General features: G+C 38.2%; 1 protein-coding gene across 5 annotated transcripts in view; it reads left to right on the top strand.

Annotated features, from left to right (window-relative positions):
- Positions 1–20,405, top strand: part of POU6F2 (POU class 6 homeobox 2) — a 311,497-nt gene extending 291,092 nt beyond the window's left edge. For all 5 annotated transcript variants that reach the window (XM_035319353.1, XM_035319352.1, XM_035319354.1 and 2 more), the window contains 3 exons: positions 3,177–3,345; positions 12,554–12,722; positions 16,088–20,405. In XM_035319353.1, the coding sequence (XP_035175244.1) occupies positions 3,177–3,345; positions 12,554–12,722; positions 16,088–16,592 (843 nt within the window). In that variant the 3' untranslated portion in view covers positions 16,593–20,405. The remainder of the gene's footprint in view (positions 1–3,176; positions 3,346–12,553; positions 12,723–16,087) is intronic.
- Positions 20,406–22,121: the final 1,716 nt, after the last annotated feature.

The following is a 22,121-nucleotide window of genomic DNA, read 5'->3' as shown; positions in this document are numbered from 1 at the left end:
ACATGATCATTATGAATTCTAATCCTGTATTTCAGCCTACCAAAAGTCCCTCCCAGGATGGCATCAACATGTAAATTTAGTAAACATATCCTATTCTTCATCATCCAGGTCGTTAGGAAAATATTGAATAGTCTTTCCTGTTTCTGCTTCTGTGAAGCACCATCCATGCACACGTCTGTTTCAGCAGATAGATAACCATCCTCTCAGGTCTGATTTCCAACTACTTTTGCATTCATTCTGCAGCAGTTTCATCTAAACTATGTTTCCCTAGGTTATAAAGAATGTCACACGAGGGAGTGTCAAAAGACTTGTAAAGTCAAACCACCTACTGCTTTTTCCCTGTCCACAAGGCCAATTACCCTGTCTTACAGGGAGATCAGACTGGTGTGACACAGTTTGTTCCTAACAATCCATGTTGTCTGTTACTACCTTGTTTTCTTTCAGGTGCTTGCAAATTGTTTGATTATTTTCTTCAGCACTTTTCCGGAGTTTGAAGTTTAGTTGACTAGACTATAATTTTGCAGATCTTTCTTTTTAAAAATAGCCACCGCATTTGCTCCTCCATCCTCGCAGATAAACACTAACATCTCTAAGACTATTCCAGCCAGTGTGGAAGCATCTAACTCATCTAAATACAGTATTTTTCTTCCCTCACCTAGGCAGAAATCTTTAGTTTTGCCAGACAATCCCTGTGACAACAGACCCCGTGCCCAAATGAATTCTCTTTTCCAGTCTGATTTCTAAAGGCTCCAGCCTGGAGTTCTGCATGTGTAATGGATGGGCCATCATTTTCTGCAGCATTCAGAGGAGGCCAGCCTTTCTAGTAGTCTCCTTCCCTAAAAGAAGATAGTACAAAAGTAGACATTTTGGGTTGGAAGTGCTCTGTAGATAAAATCCAGTGCTTAGTGATTTTTTTTTCACAGATGCCCAATGCCTGCATGAGTCTGAAACCTGGTAGCCTTTCAATCAGTTTCTCAACTGTTATCCCTTTGATACAGTGCCAGTTTTCTCTTTTAAAACTTGTTAGAAAAGAAAAGCTCCTCAAGATAATAAAATGTTTTTATTTATTAATCCGTAGAAAAGTCAGAATAGACTAAACTTGGACAGATAAGTAATTTTCATTGTTATTAAAGGATAGCTCAAGGTTTCTGGCTTCATTTTATGTTACATTGTTCAATGTGGGGAAAAAAAAAAAAAAAAAAAAAAAAAAGAGTTGTAGTTTTTCCATTCTTAAGCAGACTCGTAACAGGAATAATGTCATTAAAATTGTTCATATGTATTCCATTCATTTTGACTGTGATCAGGTGCCTTTATCTACTGTGCCAACAACAATTTGTTGTCTACTTAGCATCAGTCATTTCTATGTGTTCTGAGAGCATATAATAATTCTAGTATTACTAATGAACTCAGCTCCTTTTCCAAAGTCATTTGTTCAGTTAAATATCAAAAGAGAAAAGCTTACATTCCTTAGAATTAAAGAAATTGATTTAAATCACTGACTTTGAGCAAGGCCAAACAGACCTGTATTTTTACCCCTTTCTGAGAATATAAATAATGGCTATCGCTTAAAAGTGAAGCCTTTTAGTACGTTTTGTCAATCTTTTTTGATCAGTATCAAGGATCGATATAAAATAAAGGTATGTTAAGTACCAGTCACCTGAGTGCCTCAGGACTATGTTACTATATTAGGAGGCTATGAAAGCTGTATTGGATGACTAGAGGCAAAACTGTAAGTCTGTCTGTCCTGGTTTTGGTTAGGATAGAGTTAATTTTCCTCCTAGTAGCTGGTATGGTGCTGTGTTTTGGATTTAGGATGAGAAAAATGCTGATAACATGCTGATGTTTTAGTTGTTGCAGAGCAGTGCTTGCACTAAGCCAAGGACTTTTCAGCTTCTCGCTCTGTCCTGCCAGCAGACAGGCTAGGGGGTGCAGCAGGAGCTGGGAGGGGACAGAACCAGGACAGCTGACCCAAACTGGCCAAAGGGATGTCCCATACCATATGATGTCATGCTGAACATATAATATGGGGGGGCTGGACGGGGTAGAGGGGACCACTGCTTGGGGACAGGCTGGGCATCAGTCAGCGGGTGGTAAGCAATTGCATCTTATATCATTTTTTTGTACATATTATTATTATTACTGTTCTCATTGTTATTATTATTTCTCTTCCTTTTCTGTTCTACTAAACTGTCTTTTTCTCAACCCATGAGCTTTTCCTTTTTTTTTTTTCCCATTCTCTCCCCCATCCCACTGGGGGTGGGGAGTGAGCAAATGGCTCTGTGGTGTTGAGCTGCCAGCCAGGTTAAACCACAACACTATCATGTACCTTAATTCTGTATAGAGACTACCTTTTGGATTTTCTGGAAGTTTTATGTAAAAATCAGCAGCAGAGAATCTTAGTTTTCAATCCCTTATTTTAGGCTGCAGGGAATAATGGTTGTTTTCCTCTAGTGAAAGACCAAAGACTACACTACTGTAAAATGTGTAAACAAACATTTCTAAAGCCAGATGCATATATCACAGCGTATCATTTGCATCTACAGAACTTGCTGGACTTTTTAGATATGTCTTACTTGACACAGTCCTGATGCGAATGGGGTTCAGAAGTTTCACTGTGTGTTTTAAGAAAGGACAATTTATCGTTTGAGAAGGTTTCAACATTTTAGTTTGTTTGCTAGATCCAATGTCATACAACAAACTATTCCTTTCTGTAGGAAAGGGATCTCCCCCCACCTTATCTTCTTTTCCCCATTCCCACTGTTCTTGGCCCTGGTCCTGCAGTATGAAAGGATCCTTTTGAAACAATAATGATTTATATGAGAATCCATGTAGGGAATAAAAGTCTGACTTCTTGAGTCAGAAAACAGGTAAGGACATGTATTTATTAAATCAGAATGCTGCTGAGAATGTCATAGATCTCTCATCATCCATTTCAAACAAGTATTTAGCTGCTAATTAGATTAATTTTCTGCTTAAACTGAGAACAAAAATGGCAAGTCAGGATGCAAGGGAGTTCAAATTGTTGCTACTGTAACACTGTCACCTGAACCAAGTCTGTGGTATTTAATGTTCTTAGGGAATTTGTTCCCTGGAAATAGATGGGTGAGATGGTGCATTGAAGGTTTCCTATTACTGCTTCATTTTCTAAATACCTATTTTTACATTTTAACATTTAGCTCCATCAGCCCTCCCAGACGCAAGTGGGACAAGCAGCCTCACAATCCAATCTCCTGCATTTGGCTCACAGTCAAGCATCTATGTCTCAAAGCCCAGTGCGTCAGGCTTCCTCTTCTTCCTCCTCATCCTCCTCCTCTTCAGCTTTGAGTGTTGGCCAATTAGTCAGCAGTAAGTATTGCTCCCTGTCTCTCCTTACTTCTCCCCCCCTGTTTGTCCTCCTTACTGCTGAGTTTCCTGATCTGCTTTCCTTCCTTTTTTTTTTTTTTTTTTTTTCCATATATTAGATTGTATATTGCTAACTAGAGTGACTCTTGCCAATAAGAACTGCTAAGTGCTGTGATGGATGGGGCTTAAGGTAGACATGCCTTGAGAAATTGCAAACTGCTAAAAATGTTCATTAAAATGGTAGCAGCTGTTAATTGACTTTGTCAACGCTGGGCAATTATTAAAACTCAAATGTAGTTTATGTTTTTCTGAAATTCATTTTTTTTGATTCAGTCAGTATAATTGCTTAATATTTGGTGGGCAGAGTCTCTTCCTTCTGCTTAAGTTGCTTTTTCTTTATTGTTTGTTTGCTTAGTTATTGTAGCAAACTGCTTTACAAAATGTAGCACTGCACAAATCTAGAACAAGAGACCTTTCTTGACCAAAAAAGCTTATACAATTTAAGCAACCAAGAACTGTAAGATGTGGGAGAGGAGAGAGCATCATGCTGCAGTAAAATAACTGAGTTTCATGGTTGGGATTGTAACAGCTAACCTCCTGACCAGCCCTTTCTTCTAAGTCACACGTTTCAGTCTTCACTGTTACCTAATTAGCATTAACTTTGGTCTTCACATAGCAAGAACAACAGGCTAGAAGTATGCATAAGAAACATTAACAGTTTTTGCACATCTGCAAAAATCTAACTGTATTGGATGACCTTGTTCAAAGGTATGCTGCGTGCATACTTCAAGTGAACAGTGCAACTCACATCGTGTTGATAATAGAAAATATATGATGGATGCAAGCTTATGGAGGGCTTGGGAAAGTTTTTTGTTTGTTTGTTTGTTTGTTTGTTTGTTGTTTGTTTTTTGTTGTTTTTTTTGTTTGTTTGTTTTTTAATCTTGATTGGATTACTTCAGAGATTGTTTACATGAGAAAATTACTAGCAGAGCTATAGTGGTAAAATTATGCTAGTATAATTCCCAATGTGAATACTTCTATTCAGAAATAAACACAACTACATGGGTAGCTGTAAGTACATAAAATGTATAGATATAGATATAATTACAGTGAAATATACTGCTATTGTTCTGTCAGTAAAGTTTCTCATGTAGACAAGCTTCTGGAAAGAAGTTGAATAAGATATTTCACATTAAAAATTCATAGTTACCCTTTACCTATGTGGGAAAATTGACTAAAATAGCTGGTGCAGAATAAGTTTCTTCTCAGTTGCTGGTCCAGAATAGCTTCCCTTGCAGACACTGTTATAAAAAATATATATTCTACAATAACTATTGAGGGGTACTCTACCCCAAAAAGTTATTTCAGTGAATTTCCCCATGCGGATAAGCACTCTACACAATAAAAGCAACATGGAGGAAGCCCTTCTAAATTTACAAGCTAAATCACTCAAAGTTTAGGAAATACTAGGAAAAGAGTACTTTGTGCAACTGTATCTAACTCCTATTTAACATGTATTTTCTAATAACCAAATGTGTTGTCATTAAGACCACAGAATCACTATTGTTTTTTAACTCATCCTTCACTCTTCGCATCACTGTTCAAGGGATGAATCATGTAATATGGGAGGACACTGTCCCAGGGTTTGTTCTCTACCTGGTTCACTAAACTGTTGCCCAGTTTGTGACATTTCAGGTAGGGTGAGGGTTGGTCTTGCTTCTGGCAGCAGAGGACTGAGGAGCTGCAGCTCTGTCTGCAACATAATTATGGTACAATGGCAGACAAGTCACATACATACAACAGATTTTTCATAAGTGTTCCCTCAATATCCAGCTTGAGACTCTGGACTTTAATTTACAGAAGAACGTGGTACTCACAGTTACAATTCAAAGTGCACTTTTACTGTGGAACTGTATAAAGCACCATTTAAAGCCACAGTCTAAAAAATCATCTTCTACTTGACCTTGACTGGGTAGCCAAAAATGCCTTTGCTTTAATATCTGTCCACTTGTCTGTGAATGAGAAGGGGAAGACCCTCATCTTACAGAAACACAAGAAAATAAATTAAGATTTCAAAAAATAGAAAAGCTCAAGAGGAAGTGAATAACTATGTCTTTGGTGAAGAGCTTTAGCAGAGGTCTAGGGCCACACACTGAACAAGTTAAAAGGCAATAATTTAATCAGTTCCTCTGTAATGAAGCACAATTCATCTTGTGCACTGGACAAGGCAGGAGACTGTGGAAAAAAATGGCCTGGTGCTCAGACCAGCACAGCAGGCTACTGTTGCCCCAGCATTTTATAATGTCTTAGTATTTATTTGTGCAACTCTAAGGTTGTTCTTTTAGCTTCGTTTTTTTCTTGGATATATTTCAAGGTTGTTACAAAAGCAGAATAGTGATGTGAGTCAGTCATATGGTGAGATAATACTTATATTCCAAGCTGGAAATATGAGATCTTCTGTCGGTTGAATGGATGAAGAAGCTGATAGGTTGTGTTATCATCTTGTTTGTCCTGCTCTAAAAGGGAATAAGACACACAATGTGCTCATGGGTTTGGCTGAGGGCAGAGGCATACAAGGCACGTGAATATCAGTTCAGGGGAGAGGGGGAGATGCACAAATGAACATCATCTTTTTTTACTTGTTCCTCTCAGGCCTGACTTCTTTAACACTTGTTCTGTTCCAGTCCCATTACTTCCTCACGCCATTCTTCACATAATCTACATTCACGTGGCCGCAGTACTTACTTTCTTCTTTCCTCAGCCTTCTCACTGCTGTTCTTTCCCCCACAGTCCATCATCCCTCAATTTCTATTCTCACTTTAGTCCTCCTCCAGCTTCCAGATGGTCTCTGTCCCTAGACCATCTCTGTGTGCCTTTTACCAGCATTCTTATCAGGTAATCACTGTCCTCTTCTGCCTTGCTTTATCACTAATGCTGCCTCTTTTTTTTTTTCCAGTTTTCTTTCCTCTACCCTAGTGAGTCCTACTTTCTTTCTCTACAGTCAGACCCTCTCTCCCTCCACTCCAAACGTAGTCTACATTTTTTTTCCCTTCCTTCATTTCTTTTTCTTCAGATTCAGGGTTATTTTTTGCCTCTTCTGTGTCCAAATCCACTTCCACTCTCCCTGAAAGTCATTGGAAGAGTGTGGAAAATGATGACCAGAAGAGAGGTAAGTCAGTCTCCTTGTCTTTACTGTCATCATGGCCCAAAGCTGGCCAGATCCACAACCATAGCAGGAGGAGTTCTTCTCCATCTCCTGCAGTCTTAGGCTCAAACGTCCTCAGTACAGAGAAAACCTTAAAGAAGACTATGCAGAGGTGTAACGAATCTCTACCGAGGAAATAGGAACTTTGGAAGCTCACCTGGCTGGACTTGTTAGAGATAGATTTTTACTTGGGATGGCGAGAAGTCTACTATTGACATGAAAGTTATCTCCCTGACAGCTATCAAGGCCAAGCTTCAAATGGCAGGAATACAGAAGCTTCTAAAACAATAGAGGTTATTCCTTTTTGTTAGTTTGTTTCTTTCTTTCTTTCTTTTAACCTGGGCAGAACAACATATTTTATTAACCTCATTCTCAGATATGGTTGAGCTCAAATTTGTCTTATAATGGCAAATGCCAGGCAAAATTAGCCATAGTTAATACCCTGCCAGTGATCATGAATGAAACAGAGAAGATAGTTGGAGTTCTTCTCCTTTGCTCAAAACTGAAGAACAGCTTGATTAAATCAATAAGTGGGGAGCTCAGGGCAAAGAAAATACTTTTCATACATGGAGACTGAGGGCTGTGTTGTCTATGGGAACTAATTCATTGGGACTCAGGTCTTAAGAGCATTCCAAAGGGAGAGGGTTATTACAGGAATTGCCTGTGAAAAAAAAAAAAAAGTGTGATGATAATGGCACAAGAATAAACAGTTATGGAACTGATCTAAACTTATTTTTCAGGCTTCATCCAGTACCTAGCTATTCAAGACCAAAAGGGTGCATAATGTAAGGGAGAGATCAACAAAACGGTTATCCTTGATAGTTATCCAGAATATTCTTGATAACATCTAGCCAACTACAAACTGGATTTAACACTGCTTTCATAAGCCTGCTTCAGATGACATATAAGTGCCAGTGTTCCAGAGAACAAGAGAGCTACCCACTGGTTTCTAGTAATGTGAAAAGAGCCTACAAGAAAGAGGAAAATACAGTCATTTCAGTAGGAAAAGATCAAACCACCTGTGTAACAAAACATGAAAAGTAAAGCAAGATGCATTTTTTACAGTTTTTCATTGTTGTTGATAATAGCACCCTTTTAGATAAACAGTCTTAATTGATCTTCATGAATTTGAAAATTGCTTTAGGAGTATAAAAACCCATTTGCATACAACTGTGCCTGCACATGGACAAATGGACAGAAAGTGCCTCCCTGTTTTGCTCACTTGCAGAATACACTCAGTTTCTGGGTGCAGATCCCTGAAGGGTAGGATCACCTCTATGCCAAGCACGTGGCCCATGATGGGACAGAGCCTTCTTAGCATCCCAGCTCCCCCAGTGGCCAGCAGAGCTTTGTTTAACAGGCCTGCAATTGAAACCTAGAGCCTGCCAAAGTTCATCCAAAGTCTTTAGTGGGATAAGGCCTGCAATGAGTCGGTGGTCATGAAATAAATCCATAGGCCTGTGGGTAGCAAGAAACTGAGAAACAGAAATCAAGAGGCTTGTGGCCTCCTGAATATCTCTTTATACCTCTTTAACTGCTTTACTGCTTGTGAGGCAGGAGTATGGCCATTTTCAATTTCTCATTCATTCCAAAGCTGTAGTCCAGCCTTCCAGAGTCAAGTACCTCAGTAGAGATTCACCATATTCCAGAAACTGTTGCAAATGTAGTAAAGTTCAGGACAAATTCAGCTACCTTATTTTATTAATTGGGTTGCTTACAGCAACTTCAGTAGTTAAATAATTGGTTCAGGCAAGGCTCTGCACGCTTACTGAGAGAGAGTAGCATGATGCAGATGTCATATGAGTGAAATTATTAAAATCCCTTGATAAAGGGATTAGGATTGGTCTTTAGTAACTTCAGTGTTTCAGGTTCTTTGTTTTTATTCATTTCAGTTTTCATTCTAGTCATATCTTCTTTATGATATTACATTTTTTAACGTTTCCTAACTTCTAAAAAAGTACATTTCCTTAATCTCTTACTACTTCCCTTCTTTTATTTTATAGATTTATTCCTCTATTTTATAGATTTATTCCTCTATTATTCCCATAATATTTTATTTTATTTTATTTTATTTATTTATTTTTATTGTCCTTTTTTTCCCTGCACTGTTTCATTCTTCATAGCTTCTCCCTGTTGTCTCATCCTCACTCCATCATTCCTCACCAGCAACCAAAGCTAGTTCTTAAGAAAAAACAATTATGTTTCCAGAGAAAGGACATTTTAAAAGAAGGTCTGCCTAAGTAATGACTGCAAGATTCATCTCCACTCTTCATGCTCTTTCTGTGTGTTGTTGTTTTTTTTTTTTTCATGTTGTTTTATCCTTTCTTTCCTTTGTTTTCTCTTCATTCAATTCTACATTGTCATTCCTCCTTTTTTACATTTCATTTTCTTCTTATTTCTTTACCTTTTCTACCATATATTCTTTATTGTGGAAATTGCTGTTTGTTTTCCCCTCATGCTTGGAGATCTGTGTCTCCATGAAGGTCCTTTCTTCCTTCCAAATTCATTTTACTGTCATCTGTTACTATTAAATTTAAATACCTCCCACAACAAATTATTCTTCTCTTTCCCATGAGCTTCAGTCTATTTCTCATTAACAGTGTTTTGTCCCACCTCTCTCAACCAATTTACGTTCTCTTGGACTTCCTCTGCCAGCTCTTTCTCCTCATGTCTGACTGGGGAAATCACCTGTAATCCCTCCCGAGGCAGAATTCTGCACAACAGGAATTTTCTTTGTCTTTCAGGGTTCAGTGATTCTCTGTAGCAACTCTTTCCTGTCACTATTAAAATCACAATGACTTTGCCTTCACCAACAAACTCGTGGAATTTTGAAAGAATTCAAAAGTGGGAGTAGTATTTCCTTCAGAAGGAAAAAAAAAATGGTTTTCAGTGCAGGAGAGCCTGTGATTTTTTTTTCTTCTGCTCTGCTCACCCACCTTCACCATTCACCAGGACATGTGGGGGAATTTTAGCTGCCTTCCTTTTTGTTCTTCTGCTATACATATGTCCCATACAGTGGTCCCAGAGAACTCTCACCTTTGTTCAGTGCCTGTTAGTTTCATAGACACAGCAGCAATAGAGTATAAAGCCATAATGTACCTTGGGAATCTTTACTCTAAATGCTGAAACTGTAGATCCTAACCACTCAATGAGTTTGGTATTCTTTATTTTCCTCTTGGCACTGTGCAGCCTTCTCTATGATATCCGTTTAATTTGAAAAGCATCAGTTTATTTACAGTCTTCAATCAACTTCTCTTCCTAAAATGTGAAGAAAACTATACAGTTAAGTGTTCTGAGAGCTCAGAACTTATTAAAAACAAATCCATTATCTATTTGTGTATATTTATGCATGTGTGTATGTATTAGTCCACAGGGTCCAAGATTATGTATTGATGCATTTTAATGGCAACAGAGTAAAACAGACTGGTGCTGTTATATGATATCAGTAGAAAAGGCTTTGTAGTATTGTGTGAGTAATATGAAGCTGATAGAATTCAAGGGATTATTTATATGATTTCAAAGGGCTTTGAATCACACCTGAAGTAGAAGTGGTTCTGACTGTTTTTCCTAGAGTTCGGGGATAAAAGACTTCAGTGTTTTTGTCCGCCCGTTAGCACTTTCTTCCTCCCAAAGACACTATATAAGAGTGAAGCCTTTTTGTCAACAAATGCTACACCACATATAAGGATCTACTCCTATATTACTGAAGTGCATCATAATTTTCTTTCTTATTTTAAGGAGAGCTCAGCCTAATTGTTCTCTCATCCAAAACCCCCAAGCAGGAAAGGACTTTTCATGATACTCGGTTTTCTAAGCATTGTACCAGAAGAATTCAGCAGAACATGACAGAATTTCTGCATAACTATGAGCAGGCATATAACCCCTTAGCTTTTTTAACTCCCTTGTTATTCCTCACAAGAGTTTGAGGGGGAGAAGGGTTACAGGTGACAGCAATAGAGTTTGCTACATTGAGAGTTCTCTGGGAACATCTGAATTGTACTTTGTCACATCCCTGACCACCCTAGTCAGAGGCCTTAAAAGGAAGGAAAACGGTAAGGAGAGTCACCATCTTAGTGCAATTTACTCAAGGGAATCTTCAAGGCCATTATAATTTATTATATTTTGTACATATATCATTTGCTCTTCATAGAACCAAAGGGCTGATAAGTATCCAGCTCCACTCTGTATCCATGAAAATCACAACTGGTATGCTAGGTAGACCATGTATAGGGTAAGTAGGAATATTTCACATCTGCAAAAGCAATTACTTTTCAAATCTGAGTAGCCTCTCTAATAGCCCCCCACTACTAACAAGCAAATAATATGTATCCTAAATTTACACTGATTGAGTATATGGATGTACATTCAGCTGAGCTCAAGCACAGCACTGAGAGCAGGAGTGTGGTGCATTGTCAAAACCAGGTTCAGCCTGTGTATGTGTTTACCTGTACACATAGTTCATGTAGTCCATGGTTACATGGATGTGTATTTTTAAAATCCTATTTCTTCGTGTGCTTCTTTCACTCAGGCTTCAAATCAATATAGGCTGAATTTATATAGCAGAAAAACCTCTTCCTCTGTCTCTATTATTGGACTAAAAGATTTTTTATAGGACATTTCCATCATAAGAGAATTTTACATCAGGTTTATAAACCCCTGAAAATAAAAGCCCTGTTACTGTAGTGCTGTCATGCCCTTAGCTATAGCAGCACTAGCAGGAGCCACTGTAATATAGGGTTCAGAATAGTAATGTAGTCTAGCACTGTCCTTGGACAACTGCTTGCATTTACAGAAATTGATGGGTTATTGTGCTGCAAACTTTTCACCTACGAAGTCTGAGGAATGAGGTGAAGAACAATAGAGATGTCTCACTGGGAGAATGGCTTCACTACACGCAGGATTGCACAACACTTTGAAATCTTCCACCATCCCAGTCCCATGCTGTCTCCAGCTTGGCAAACACTTTCATTTAGCCAGGGATCAGTAGCTTGGGGGGAAAAAAAGTTCCATTCTCCAGCTGTTGTGTCATTTCCCTTGATAAGTCCTAAATTGACCGAGTTATCTAGCACCAAAGGAGCTTTCCTGTGGTAGACATGCTTTATTATGTGCCCTTTCAGGGACAAAGGCTTCTGTGTCAGTAAAACCGCTATGAGGAGGAAGGACAGATTTATTCTCACAGCATCATAAGCATTATCTTCTGAGGAGCTAATGTAAAAGTAAAAAATTGTGCAGCATTACCATCTAAAACCTAATGGCTGATGTTGCAAATACAGTGCTCCTTGATTATCAACCTGATGGGAGGCAGAAAGAAAAGCTTGAAAGGCTGCTTCTCACAGGGGCATATTTTAAAAGATGATTTTTAAATGAAGGAGGATTTTTTTGTGCTTGGGCTTGTTCTTTTGCTGGGTTAGTTTGGATGCTTGACTGGTGGTTTGAACTGGTTGTTGCAGAAAAGGGAAGGAAGGTTTATGAATTTCCTTATTTAACATTAATTTTAAATTAAGTGGAAAGTCTTGATTTCAAATTGAAAAGAAAAAAAAAAAAAAAAAAAAGCAGTTTATGTGCATGTTTAGCAGTCCCCATAGACTGCAAATAAATACATTAACAGGTGCCTTTCTTCTGTATGTAATGAGAAGGGAACACAGGGAACATGGCTTGTCAAAAGTGGGGGAGATTTTGCAAGGCACAGATGACAGTGTGGAGCCCAGCCACTCCCTCACTCTGAGGTGAGTTGGCCTTTTCTCAGGAGTTCAGCAACGAAATATGTCTTTGAACATCGTTCATCACCACTTGGAAGCATGGCTGCATAGTTAGCATTTTAGCAATCTTCATGCTTCATAACACACCTAGCAAGTCAAGCTTGTTTCTGTTTGGTGAAGAAGAGAAAGGGAGAAGTATTCTGTGATTAAAATAAACATGAACAGCTTGACAATGAAACATGGTGTAAGCCTAGCCCACTCGTATGTGATATGAAGAACTGACACAATTCAAAAAATATTTCAACAGATCCTCAAACAGCCACTGGAGAAGTGGATGGGGTGAATCTGGAAGAAATCCGAGAATTTGCCAAAGCTTTTAAAATCCGGCGCCTGTCCCTTGGCCTGACACAGACTCAAGTTGGCCAAGCCCTAAGCGCCACCGAAGGCCCAGCCTATAGCCAGTCTGCCATCTGCAGGTAACAAGTTACATCATAAACTCTCCTCTTCTCTCTTTGTTCTTCAGAATTATTCAGTTTATTGTGAGGAGCATGCTCAGATTTGAGTCATATGCCTTTAGAATGTCTTATTTATTCTGAGATTTAAACTAGCCAATGATGTTGGTATTTGGCAAATAAGATGTTCTTGTGTAGCCCTGAAGTAACTTTAGTCTTTTTTTTTAAACAAGTGAGAAACAATATTCCTGGCATCGAGACTTAATTCAGTAGACAAGCTGGAGACCCTGCTGGTGCTGGATAAGCACCAGCTGACCCTCTTCATACTGTGCCATTTTCTACAGATAGGGTTACTCAACAAATATGTCATGTCTGCATCCCTGATAAGTTAAAAACTTGTATTACTATGGTTAGCACTTCACATATAGGATGTTAATGATGATTTACCTAGGCAACACAGAAAGGAAAAAATTATCCTTCCTGCTATCTTGCAAACCTCAAACCGGCAGCTATTCATCTTTTAACACCTAAGTGTTTATTAAAAAAAAAAAAAAAAAAAAAAAAAAAAAGACAACCACTGTATGCAAAGCAGGAGTAGAAATCTGTCCTAATTCCTAATCATACAAAATGATAATACAGTCTTGACAGAGTTAGTTAGGAGCAAACACCGTATATGCATGTATTTGTGTTACAGTAATGCCATGTTTATGCATGAGGTAACAAACACACTTAGGTAACAGCTTTTTCCTCTTGGGCAATGCCTTATAGTCCTTCTCCATCAGTGAAAGCCAAGAAACCAACTCTAAGCTCATTTGAGTGGATTTTGTTCTTGGTGATCCATGAAATGCTCTGTCTTTTTATCTGCTCTTTATACTTTTAATGTATTCCCCATAGAACGGAAGTGTACTTTTCCTGCAGTTTAAGACTAAGGTTATAAATAACATCAGTATGGGGTAGTGAGCTTGCAGCTCACATTTTGCTCAATGATTTTCCATAAAACCCATTGATTGTTGTTAAATACAAAAAGCTCCATAGGATCCTCTCACTTCTGTGGCCTCCCCTACTGTTTTTTCTTATAAGATACCTCCCTGTAGAAAATAACCTTTATTCAGTCTATACAAGGATACTACTGCTGGGAAATTTGTTTCAAGACTTGTATATCGTTATACCAAACAACATGTACTGCAGTATCAACACTAACAAGCAATGCCAATGATATGAATGCTATTGCTCCCTGTTGCTAAGGATTAATTTATTTTTTTTTCTTTTGTATGGTCAATTGGTAAAGAATGCCTGAAACAGGTGGAGTTTTTAGCAATTACCAATTTGTTGTAGCCTTAAAATGCTGTTTCTGTATTATAAATACTTAAATACTATACTTTTAAGTGATAAATTGCAGTTTCCTTTGCTTCTGTCTAGTTTGCTGTGTCCTCATTTCCCCCACCTACCTCATGTCTGAGAAAACCACTGGGGATGGTTTGAATATTACTAAGAGAAAATTCCTTCACTAGTCTATTATCATGAAAACCCAAATAAAGAGGAAGTTGGAGCACAGACATGGCTAACTAAAGCCGTAAATGTGGAGACCTTTGACAGAGGGCAAATTTTGCCCCCTTAGAGGGGTAAATGGCTCAGAACAGGAGGACTGGATGCAAAAGCTAGTCCCAGATACATGCAGTTATCTTTTTTTTTTTTTTTTTCCTTCCTTTGACCCTCACAAATGGATCTAATTTGGTGGTATAATAATCTGCTAAGACTGTGCGTTTCTTGTTAAGCACCAAGACATGCTGCTTCAGTGGTAGTTTGCTGCTTCTTGGAAATAGTAGGTTTAACATTTCTTTTAACAGTAACAAAGGAGATTCAGTATAGACTCCAGGATAATGGAAAGGGCGGTAAGTTAAGCAAGTTGAACAACCAACTTAGAGGCAGAAGTAGAGTCTTTCAGTGCCCTTAGTAGGTCATATCAGCAATATATCACTTTGCCGGCATGTTCTGTGTGCAAATAATGGCACTGTCTTAACTTGGCACAATGAGTTCTAAAACATACACTTCTGACCGAAATATCACTGGACACCAAGGAAGGATACCATGCAGTCAATCCCATGCTAGGATGCCAGGAACAGGTTACAAATTCTTTGCCATGTTGCTATTTGAAATTATTTCTTGTCTCATTCTTTGTTTGTGAGAAATGCTTTGTTTCTTGCTGAAATATTTTTTGCAACTGCCATATGCCAAATATAGACATTAAAAATCACCAACTCCAGCCACCAAGTTGTTTTGCACAAAAGCATCGATTTGGTCAGTCTCACCTCTCAGGCACATTGTGATTAGCAGCAGCAGTGGTGCTTGAACACTGGGTGGGCTGGAGAGGGCAGCAGCACCGTGCAATAATTGTCACCTTTCCGCAGCGTTAAATACCGCAATATATGATGGTGTGGACATAGGTGAAGTGGAGAAATACAAATGGGTGACATCAGAGGAACTGGGCTAAGACTTTTTTAATGCATAGCAAGAGAGGATGAACTTGCTAAATGAAAGAAACAAGTACTTATAAGAACTGAAGAATGAACTCAGCTCTTCTGCTTGATTTTGAAAGGAATAAAGCTTTGTGTAGCTGCTTTTCCAGATGTTTTATAATAATTGTAAAATCTGGTTTGGCAAAATACTTTTGATGGCAAAATGATATATAGAAGACTTCATTTACAGGAAATGATATCATTCTGGTACAGTTTGCAGAAATCCCACAATAAACCCAGCTTGGTGCCACAGCATATTAGTAGACTATTATGTTGGGTTTCATCTGGAAAACATGAGTCTGTCTTTGCACATTGTGGGGGTAGTCAAGATAATTGCAAAGTGTCCAGCTGTTTCAGATGAACACCACCGGAGCTATGGGAATCTGTTTCCGACCCAGAAAAGGGATATAGCGTTAACTTGCAAACAGTGAAAATTGCTGAAAAATGAAAGGAAAGGAAACCTGATATTCAGAGGCTAGTAACTGCCATTGGTTTGTATTATTAAAGCTGTGGTATTTGGACAAAATGGGAATGGGGAGGAAACAAAGGGATTAATTGCAAGGATGAGATGATAAAAATAAATTGCCTTTGATGTCATTTCCTGTAATTAGACTTAGCCTTAAGGGTTTTGAAGATCATCAGAAATATGAAAATGGTACGCATAACCTGTGTTACTTAGTGTGCTTAGAATTTTGTTGTAGTGTTCATTTTGTATTAGCTTAAATATCTAGCTATATATTTATAGATATACCTATCTGATAGTTTTCGTAATCCATTGTAAATTACCTCTGCCAGTCAATTAGTCAGGCAGGCAGGAAGTCCCACCCTGGCAGAGCATCAGTGTAAGACTCTTCTTTCTCAATTTTCCCTCAGACACACCATCCTGAGAAGCCACTTTTTCCTACCACAGGAAGCCCAAGAGAACACTATAGCTAGCAGTCTGACAGCCAAACTGAACCCTGGCCTTTTGTATCCTGCCAGGTTTGAAAAGCTGGACATCACCCCTAAAAGTGCCCAGAAGATAAAGCCGGTGCTTGAGCGGTGGATGGCTGAGGCTGAGGCCCGCCATCGAGCAGGTATGCAGAACCTTACCGAGTTTATTGGAAGTGAACCATCCAAAAAGCGCAAGAGGCGTACCTCATTCACGCCACAAGCCCTTGAGATCTTGAATGCCCACTTTGAGAAGAACACTCACCCCTCTGGGCAGGAAATGACAGAGATTGCAGAGAAACTGAACTATGACCGGGAAGTAGTTAGAGTTTGGTTCTGCAATAAAAGGCAAGCACTGAAGAACACAATTAAACGTTTGAAACAACACGAGCCTGCAACAGCAGTTCCTATGGAGCCCTTAACAGACTCTCTAGAAGAAAACTCCTAAAAGCAAAACAAAACAAAACCACACAGAAAAAAAAAAAAAAAAACCTGCACCAACAGAAACGTAACCATTTGAACTCTGAAAATACCTGTTCATCACCCTTGTAAGTAAAAGACTGAGAAACTACAAGAAGGACAGAAAGTTTATAAATGTCCATGGGTTTTCCTATATAAAAACAAAACAAAAAACTACACAACACTTTGTGTGTGTGTGTGTGTTGTAGAATTAGTTCCCCCAAAAAAGAAAAAGCCAGTTTTTTTTTAAATGGACTTAAAGTAAACCAAATAACTGCTTACTTTTTTCTGTATATTATGAAAATGTGAACACATTTTAAGGAAAAAAGAAAAAGGAAAAAAAAAAAAAAAAAAAAAAAAAACTTTTATCTGTTTAAAAGAGAATACAAGCCTGCCACCTGGAGGAGTGATTGTAGCCTTTCAGGTATCAAGTGCTGATTCACTATGAAAACTATTAACCAAAGTCAGAAACATGGCATTGCAACCTAGATTGTTAGTCTACTCTTTTATGGGTGTAAAATTGTGTTATGAATTTTTACATTTGTATTTTGCAAAAATGAAAACAACACAATTAATTTCTCTCATCCTTGATCGCACCCCCTGCAGGTGTGTACAAACAGGTGTTAAAGCCATTCCATCATGGTCACCTCCTTTTCTTTTGTTTGCTTTTAGTCGACAGTTTTGCAATCTCCAAGTGTTTGGGTGCCAAAAATCATTTGTTTTTATTGTGATTTGTGGTGTTTGGTATTTCTCTTCTAAGGATGTAAATCTTGGTTTGCATTTATATTTTTTGATTTTTTTCTGACTCTCTTTGCTGCCTCCCACCCTGAGCTCATTCTCCACCCCTTACCCACACCCTCATAACCCAGTACTGTTTGAAGATTTTTAAAAAGAAAAGTGCAACCTAAACACTTTTATATTGATATGCTGAAATGCAATAGAGGACAAGGAAGGATTAGAATTGTGTCTGATGAACTGTCAGCTCACACTGAACATGTGTTTATTGTCAACTTCATAGCTTGGGATTTCTCTGCCCTTTGGCCACAAACCTGGAGAGATTACCAAAACTCATTTTGTAGTATAAACATAAACTACACACTTGGTTCAGTACTGCATCTATATTATAGTTCTGTTTGAAGCAATTTCTCTCCAAAGTCTGCTAGCCAAAGAAATTTCTTGAGATTTTTATGAAAACAAGCAGACCAAGAAGTGATGAGGATGGTCTGATCATTACATTACTGTGGACTGCCTCACTGGTAGTGCTTGGTTCCTTCTGCCTTTTTGGTCATCATGATATTTACGTTTGCCCTGTTGATTTCTTCAGTAGGAGGGTGGGTTTCTGCAGGAATCTGCTGTGATCACTAGCTAGATGAAGCAATCAGGATGTAGGAAACCCATTGAATATCCTTTGGGAATAGTGAGGTTGGTCACCTGCGGTATGTTTCAGTTGAATAGATTTTCCTTTAAAGACAACTTATCTCTATGACTTCCATGTTAATGGGACAAGCATCTTCTAAAAAACTGTGATAATTGGACTTAGGATCCTGTGTACCAAGGCTCACACAGAGGGAAGGGTGTTAAGAGTTCTGGGTGGGGTACGGCCTGACCCATGAAAGTTACCTGCGACTTTCATCTTGTATTGAGTTCTGCTCCAGCCTCTGGGCTTTAGCCCATTGTTAGGATGTGAGCTACATCATGATCAGGGCTTACGACAAGTTAACATCTGGCATTTGGTTTAACTCACTGCAAAGGTGGTAGAGTAAAAATTCTGCTGGTATAACTCCCGATTGCATTCACTGACCTCAGGATCATTGTACTGGATGTTTGCTTGTCCACCCTTCAACCATGTTGAAGAAAGCTTCCAAAGTGTTGGGGTTTTCAAATAAAACCCCTTTTACAAAATTATGTTTTCAAGAACTCAAAAAAAAATAGTGATTTCACTGGGCTTTGAATCTGTCCCTCACTATTTTATTAACGTGGTATTTTATTAATGGGATTTGCCTTTTAACATGGGGTATTTGCTGCATGGCTGGTAGAGTTTTAAGGCTTCAGAGGCAGTCATCTTTGCCAGAAACTGCATCTAAATGTGAGTGCTCCCAAAGGTTAGGGTTGGAGAGCACTGAGGATCCAGTACTCTGGGCTGGACTCAAGTCCAGGGAATGCATTTTAGGCTTTAAGCTTCAGCAGGGTATGTTTAAGGATATTTTCAGTATTGCTTTAATGAGGAGGAGAGTGCAAATTGTTATTGACTCTTTTCCAACTGTTGATATATAAATATCTGTTGGGGAGAAAAAATAAAAATCTGTAACCATAGGTAAATTATGTGAGGGACAAAAAAAAACACTTTACCCAAGCTGAACATGTGAAACAGCCTCACAGCAATATCTGCCCCTCTAGGTTCTCTTTTTCCCCCCTCTATCCATGGATACCTATATCCATGGGTATATATATCTGTGATATCTATACCAAACAGAGCTAAACTTATGGCCACAATTTGCTTTACGTAATGATCAGGAGACCAAGCAGAAGCCAGCAGGGATGCAAGGAAGAACAAATAACAATTTGGAAGTGGATGTTCCTGAAGCCCTACCCATGTCTCCAGTATGCTGCTAATTGTCTGGTCATTAACGCCATGAACATTTTACCTGTTCAGCCATCCTAGAGACCATGTGCCCTCCCTTTGCCCCTATCATCAACAGCCTGGGAACAAAAACATTAACCATTTGTTGTTTAAAATCTAAATTTCCAGTTCTGCCAGGGACTGTGCTAAATTTTGTCAAGAAAAAGTCCCCCAAGACGAATAGTTAGCTAAATGGTGTACAAAAGCTACTAAATTTTTAAAAATATGCTGGCAGCAGTCATATAAGCTCTTTTCTGTTCCACAGTACATATCGGAAGGATATAACTAGGACAGTGAAAATGTAAAATAAATATAAATCGCCAGCTTGGAAGAAAAAATGATGTTCATCCCACAGTCTTAAAACCATTCATGTGCAGTGATTTTTTTTACAGTTTTCAAATTTTGTATTATGTTTTGTAAATTATTTATAAAGTGTTGTAATGCTTCTTATATTAATTTTTTTATAAACAAATTTTTGCTATGAGGCATAAATGGTGCCTGAACAGATTCTTAGAAAGACAAATTATGTGTGAGTAATACATCTTTTGGTGGCCATAAATATTTTGTTTTATTTTGTTTCCATTTGTAAACAAATTTCATGTATCGATTACATTTGAATACCTTTTAATTTTGCATGTGACTAAAAGATAGATTGCTACCAGCAAATTAAACAAAAGTCTCTTCAGTCATATGTGAAGGTTTAATGGTTTTCCAACTTATTGATCATTGAATTTTTTAATATATATAGAAAGAGATAGTTATTATTTGAATAATGAACCAAGGGTTCACTTGCTGTTCTGATTTTCTTTTTATGTTTTTTCACTAAAAAGCTATTTTGGACAGTTGAAGAAATCAAATGCATTCAAATGGTTCCAGTTTCTTTATGTTATTATTGAAAAAAAAAAAAAAAAAAAAAAAGGGAAAAAAAGGAAAAAAAGGAAAAAAGAAAAAGAGAAAACAAAAAAGCAAAAAGGAGCTAGGAAGGAACAAGTAGAGGCGTATCAAAGAACTCAAGCTATAACCAAAAAGAAATATGTAAAATGCCTTTGCTCGTCTTCTCAATGCTGGACCAAAGCTCAATGTATGTAGGTATATGCACATTGTATAGATATGGCTAAATGTTGCTGACAATCTCGCAATACTAAACTGTTACTATTAAAAAAAAAAAAAAAAAAAAAAAAAGGAAATACAAAAATAAAACTGTTCATCAGTGTTTTACCTCAGCACTCTACTTGTACCCAGTTATTGACCAACATTCAAATAAGACGGTAAGAGAGGAAGTTAATTTCCATGTCATGGTTGACTGTAAAATCTGTTTGGATAACATTTTGTAATGAGCTTTTTGTCATGTGGTTTGCTTGTTTCCAACTTGAGATTATGTGGGGCACATTTGTTTATTTATTGTTAAAAAGTGATATTATTATTATTATTACTATTATTATTATTATTTTTGTCCTATGTGCTATAATCTACAGAATGGTCACCAGGGTCACTTATGAAGCACTGCAAAGAGATCTGTTTTTCCATGCATGGAGCATGCAGCAGGAAAGATGGCAGTACGAAATGGACTGTATTGTGTTGTTAAAAAAATGCTAATAATTCCTAAAGGAGTTGATGTGGTGGACTTGTGACCAAGAAACCAAACTGGATATTTAAAAGCTCCTTACTACTCTGACTTTGAAACCAAAGCTGATTTATCTGCACAGGTTGCTTAACATGAAAAAATAAGTAAATAAAAAATAAAAAAAAAAATAAAAACTGACAAAAACTGTACTTAATCTAGAGCAATATCTGTATGGTCAGTAAAGCTGCACTTTGTGTATTTCTTAACAGCTTCAGATCTGTCACTTTTAATTTGTACCATAAAAAATAAAGAATTGTTTGACATGAAAAAGAAGCTCCTTTCACGTGTTTGTCTTAAATCTCATGCATTATTCACATCATCAGAGTTCATGTAATTTCACATCCGTTCAATACAAAAATAGCTAAATGCTCAAAAGAAAGGAAGAATGAAAATCCGTTTGCACTGATAGGCATCACTTTATCTGCAAAAGTAAATGCTGTTTCTGTACCCTGAGTGGGCACATACATTGGTGATGTCTTATTTTCTCCACAGATATGCTGAGCAGAGGATTTGCAGAAGGAATATCATGGAGTCACGCAGGTGAGTGTGTGTTATCGCCCAGGCCAAGAGGAGCAGAGCACAGATGAGCATGAAGTTCCCAGCTGGTCAATCTCCCAGTGCCCCCCAGCTCCCATAGCAAAGCCAGGTAAGCGATGGAAAGGGAATGTGGCAGTGAGGTTGGTTCAGCCTTTCAAATGGCTTCCACATTTTTGCAGAGCTCTTGAAGTTCATTCCTCATTTTAGTGATGATGATGTTAGGTAACTGAAATGCCCGTTGTTCAGGCCATTTGCACTGAGTCATGTTGAATTCTGCCTAAATACGTGATTCTCAAACACTAACAATTTTTGAGAGATAAGTTCATTTTTTCTTATAAATTTGTGGTGGCAAGGCCTAGAAAAAGAATCTCTGACAATATTAGAACATCCTGGCTTTTATAAGAAACAGTGTGGCCAGCAGGTCCAGGGAAGTGATTGTCCCCCTTTACTCGGCTCTGGTGAGGCCGCACCTCGAGTACTGTGTTCAGTTTTGGGCCCCTTGCTACAAGAAGGACATGGAGGTGCTCGAGCGAGTCCAGAGAAGGACAACGAAGCTGGTGAGGGGTCTGGAGAACAAATCTTACGAGGAACGGCTGAGGGAGCTGGGATTTTTCAGTCTGGAGAAGAGGAGGCTCAGGGGTGACATTATTGCACTCCACAGGTAACTTAAAGGGTACCCCATACTGACTGCTTAAATATCACATTTCTAGAGTGTGGCTATGGCAGTACTCTGCAGC

The sequence above is a fragment of the Oxyura jamaicensis genome, chromosome 2 (genome assembly GCF_011077185.1).
Source record: "Oxyura jamaicensis isolate SHBP4307 breed ruddy duck chromosome 2, BPBGC_Ojam_1.0, whole genome shotgun sequence".
NCBI lineage: Eukaryota > Metazoa > Chordata > Aves > Anseriformes > Anatidae > Oxyura > Oxyura jamaicensis.
This window is presented reverse-complemented; position numbering and strand designations above follow the sequence as displayed.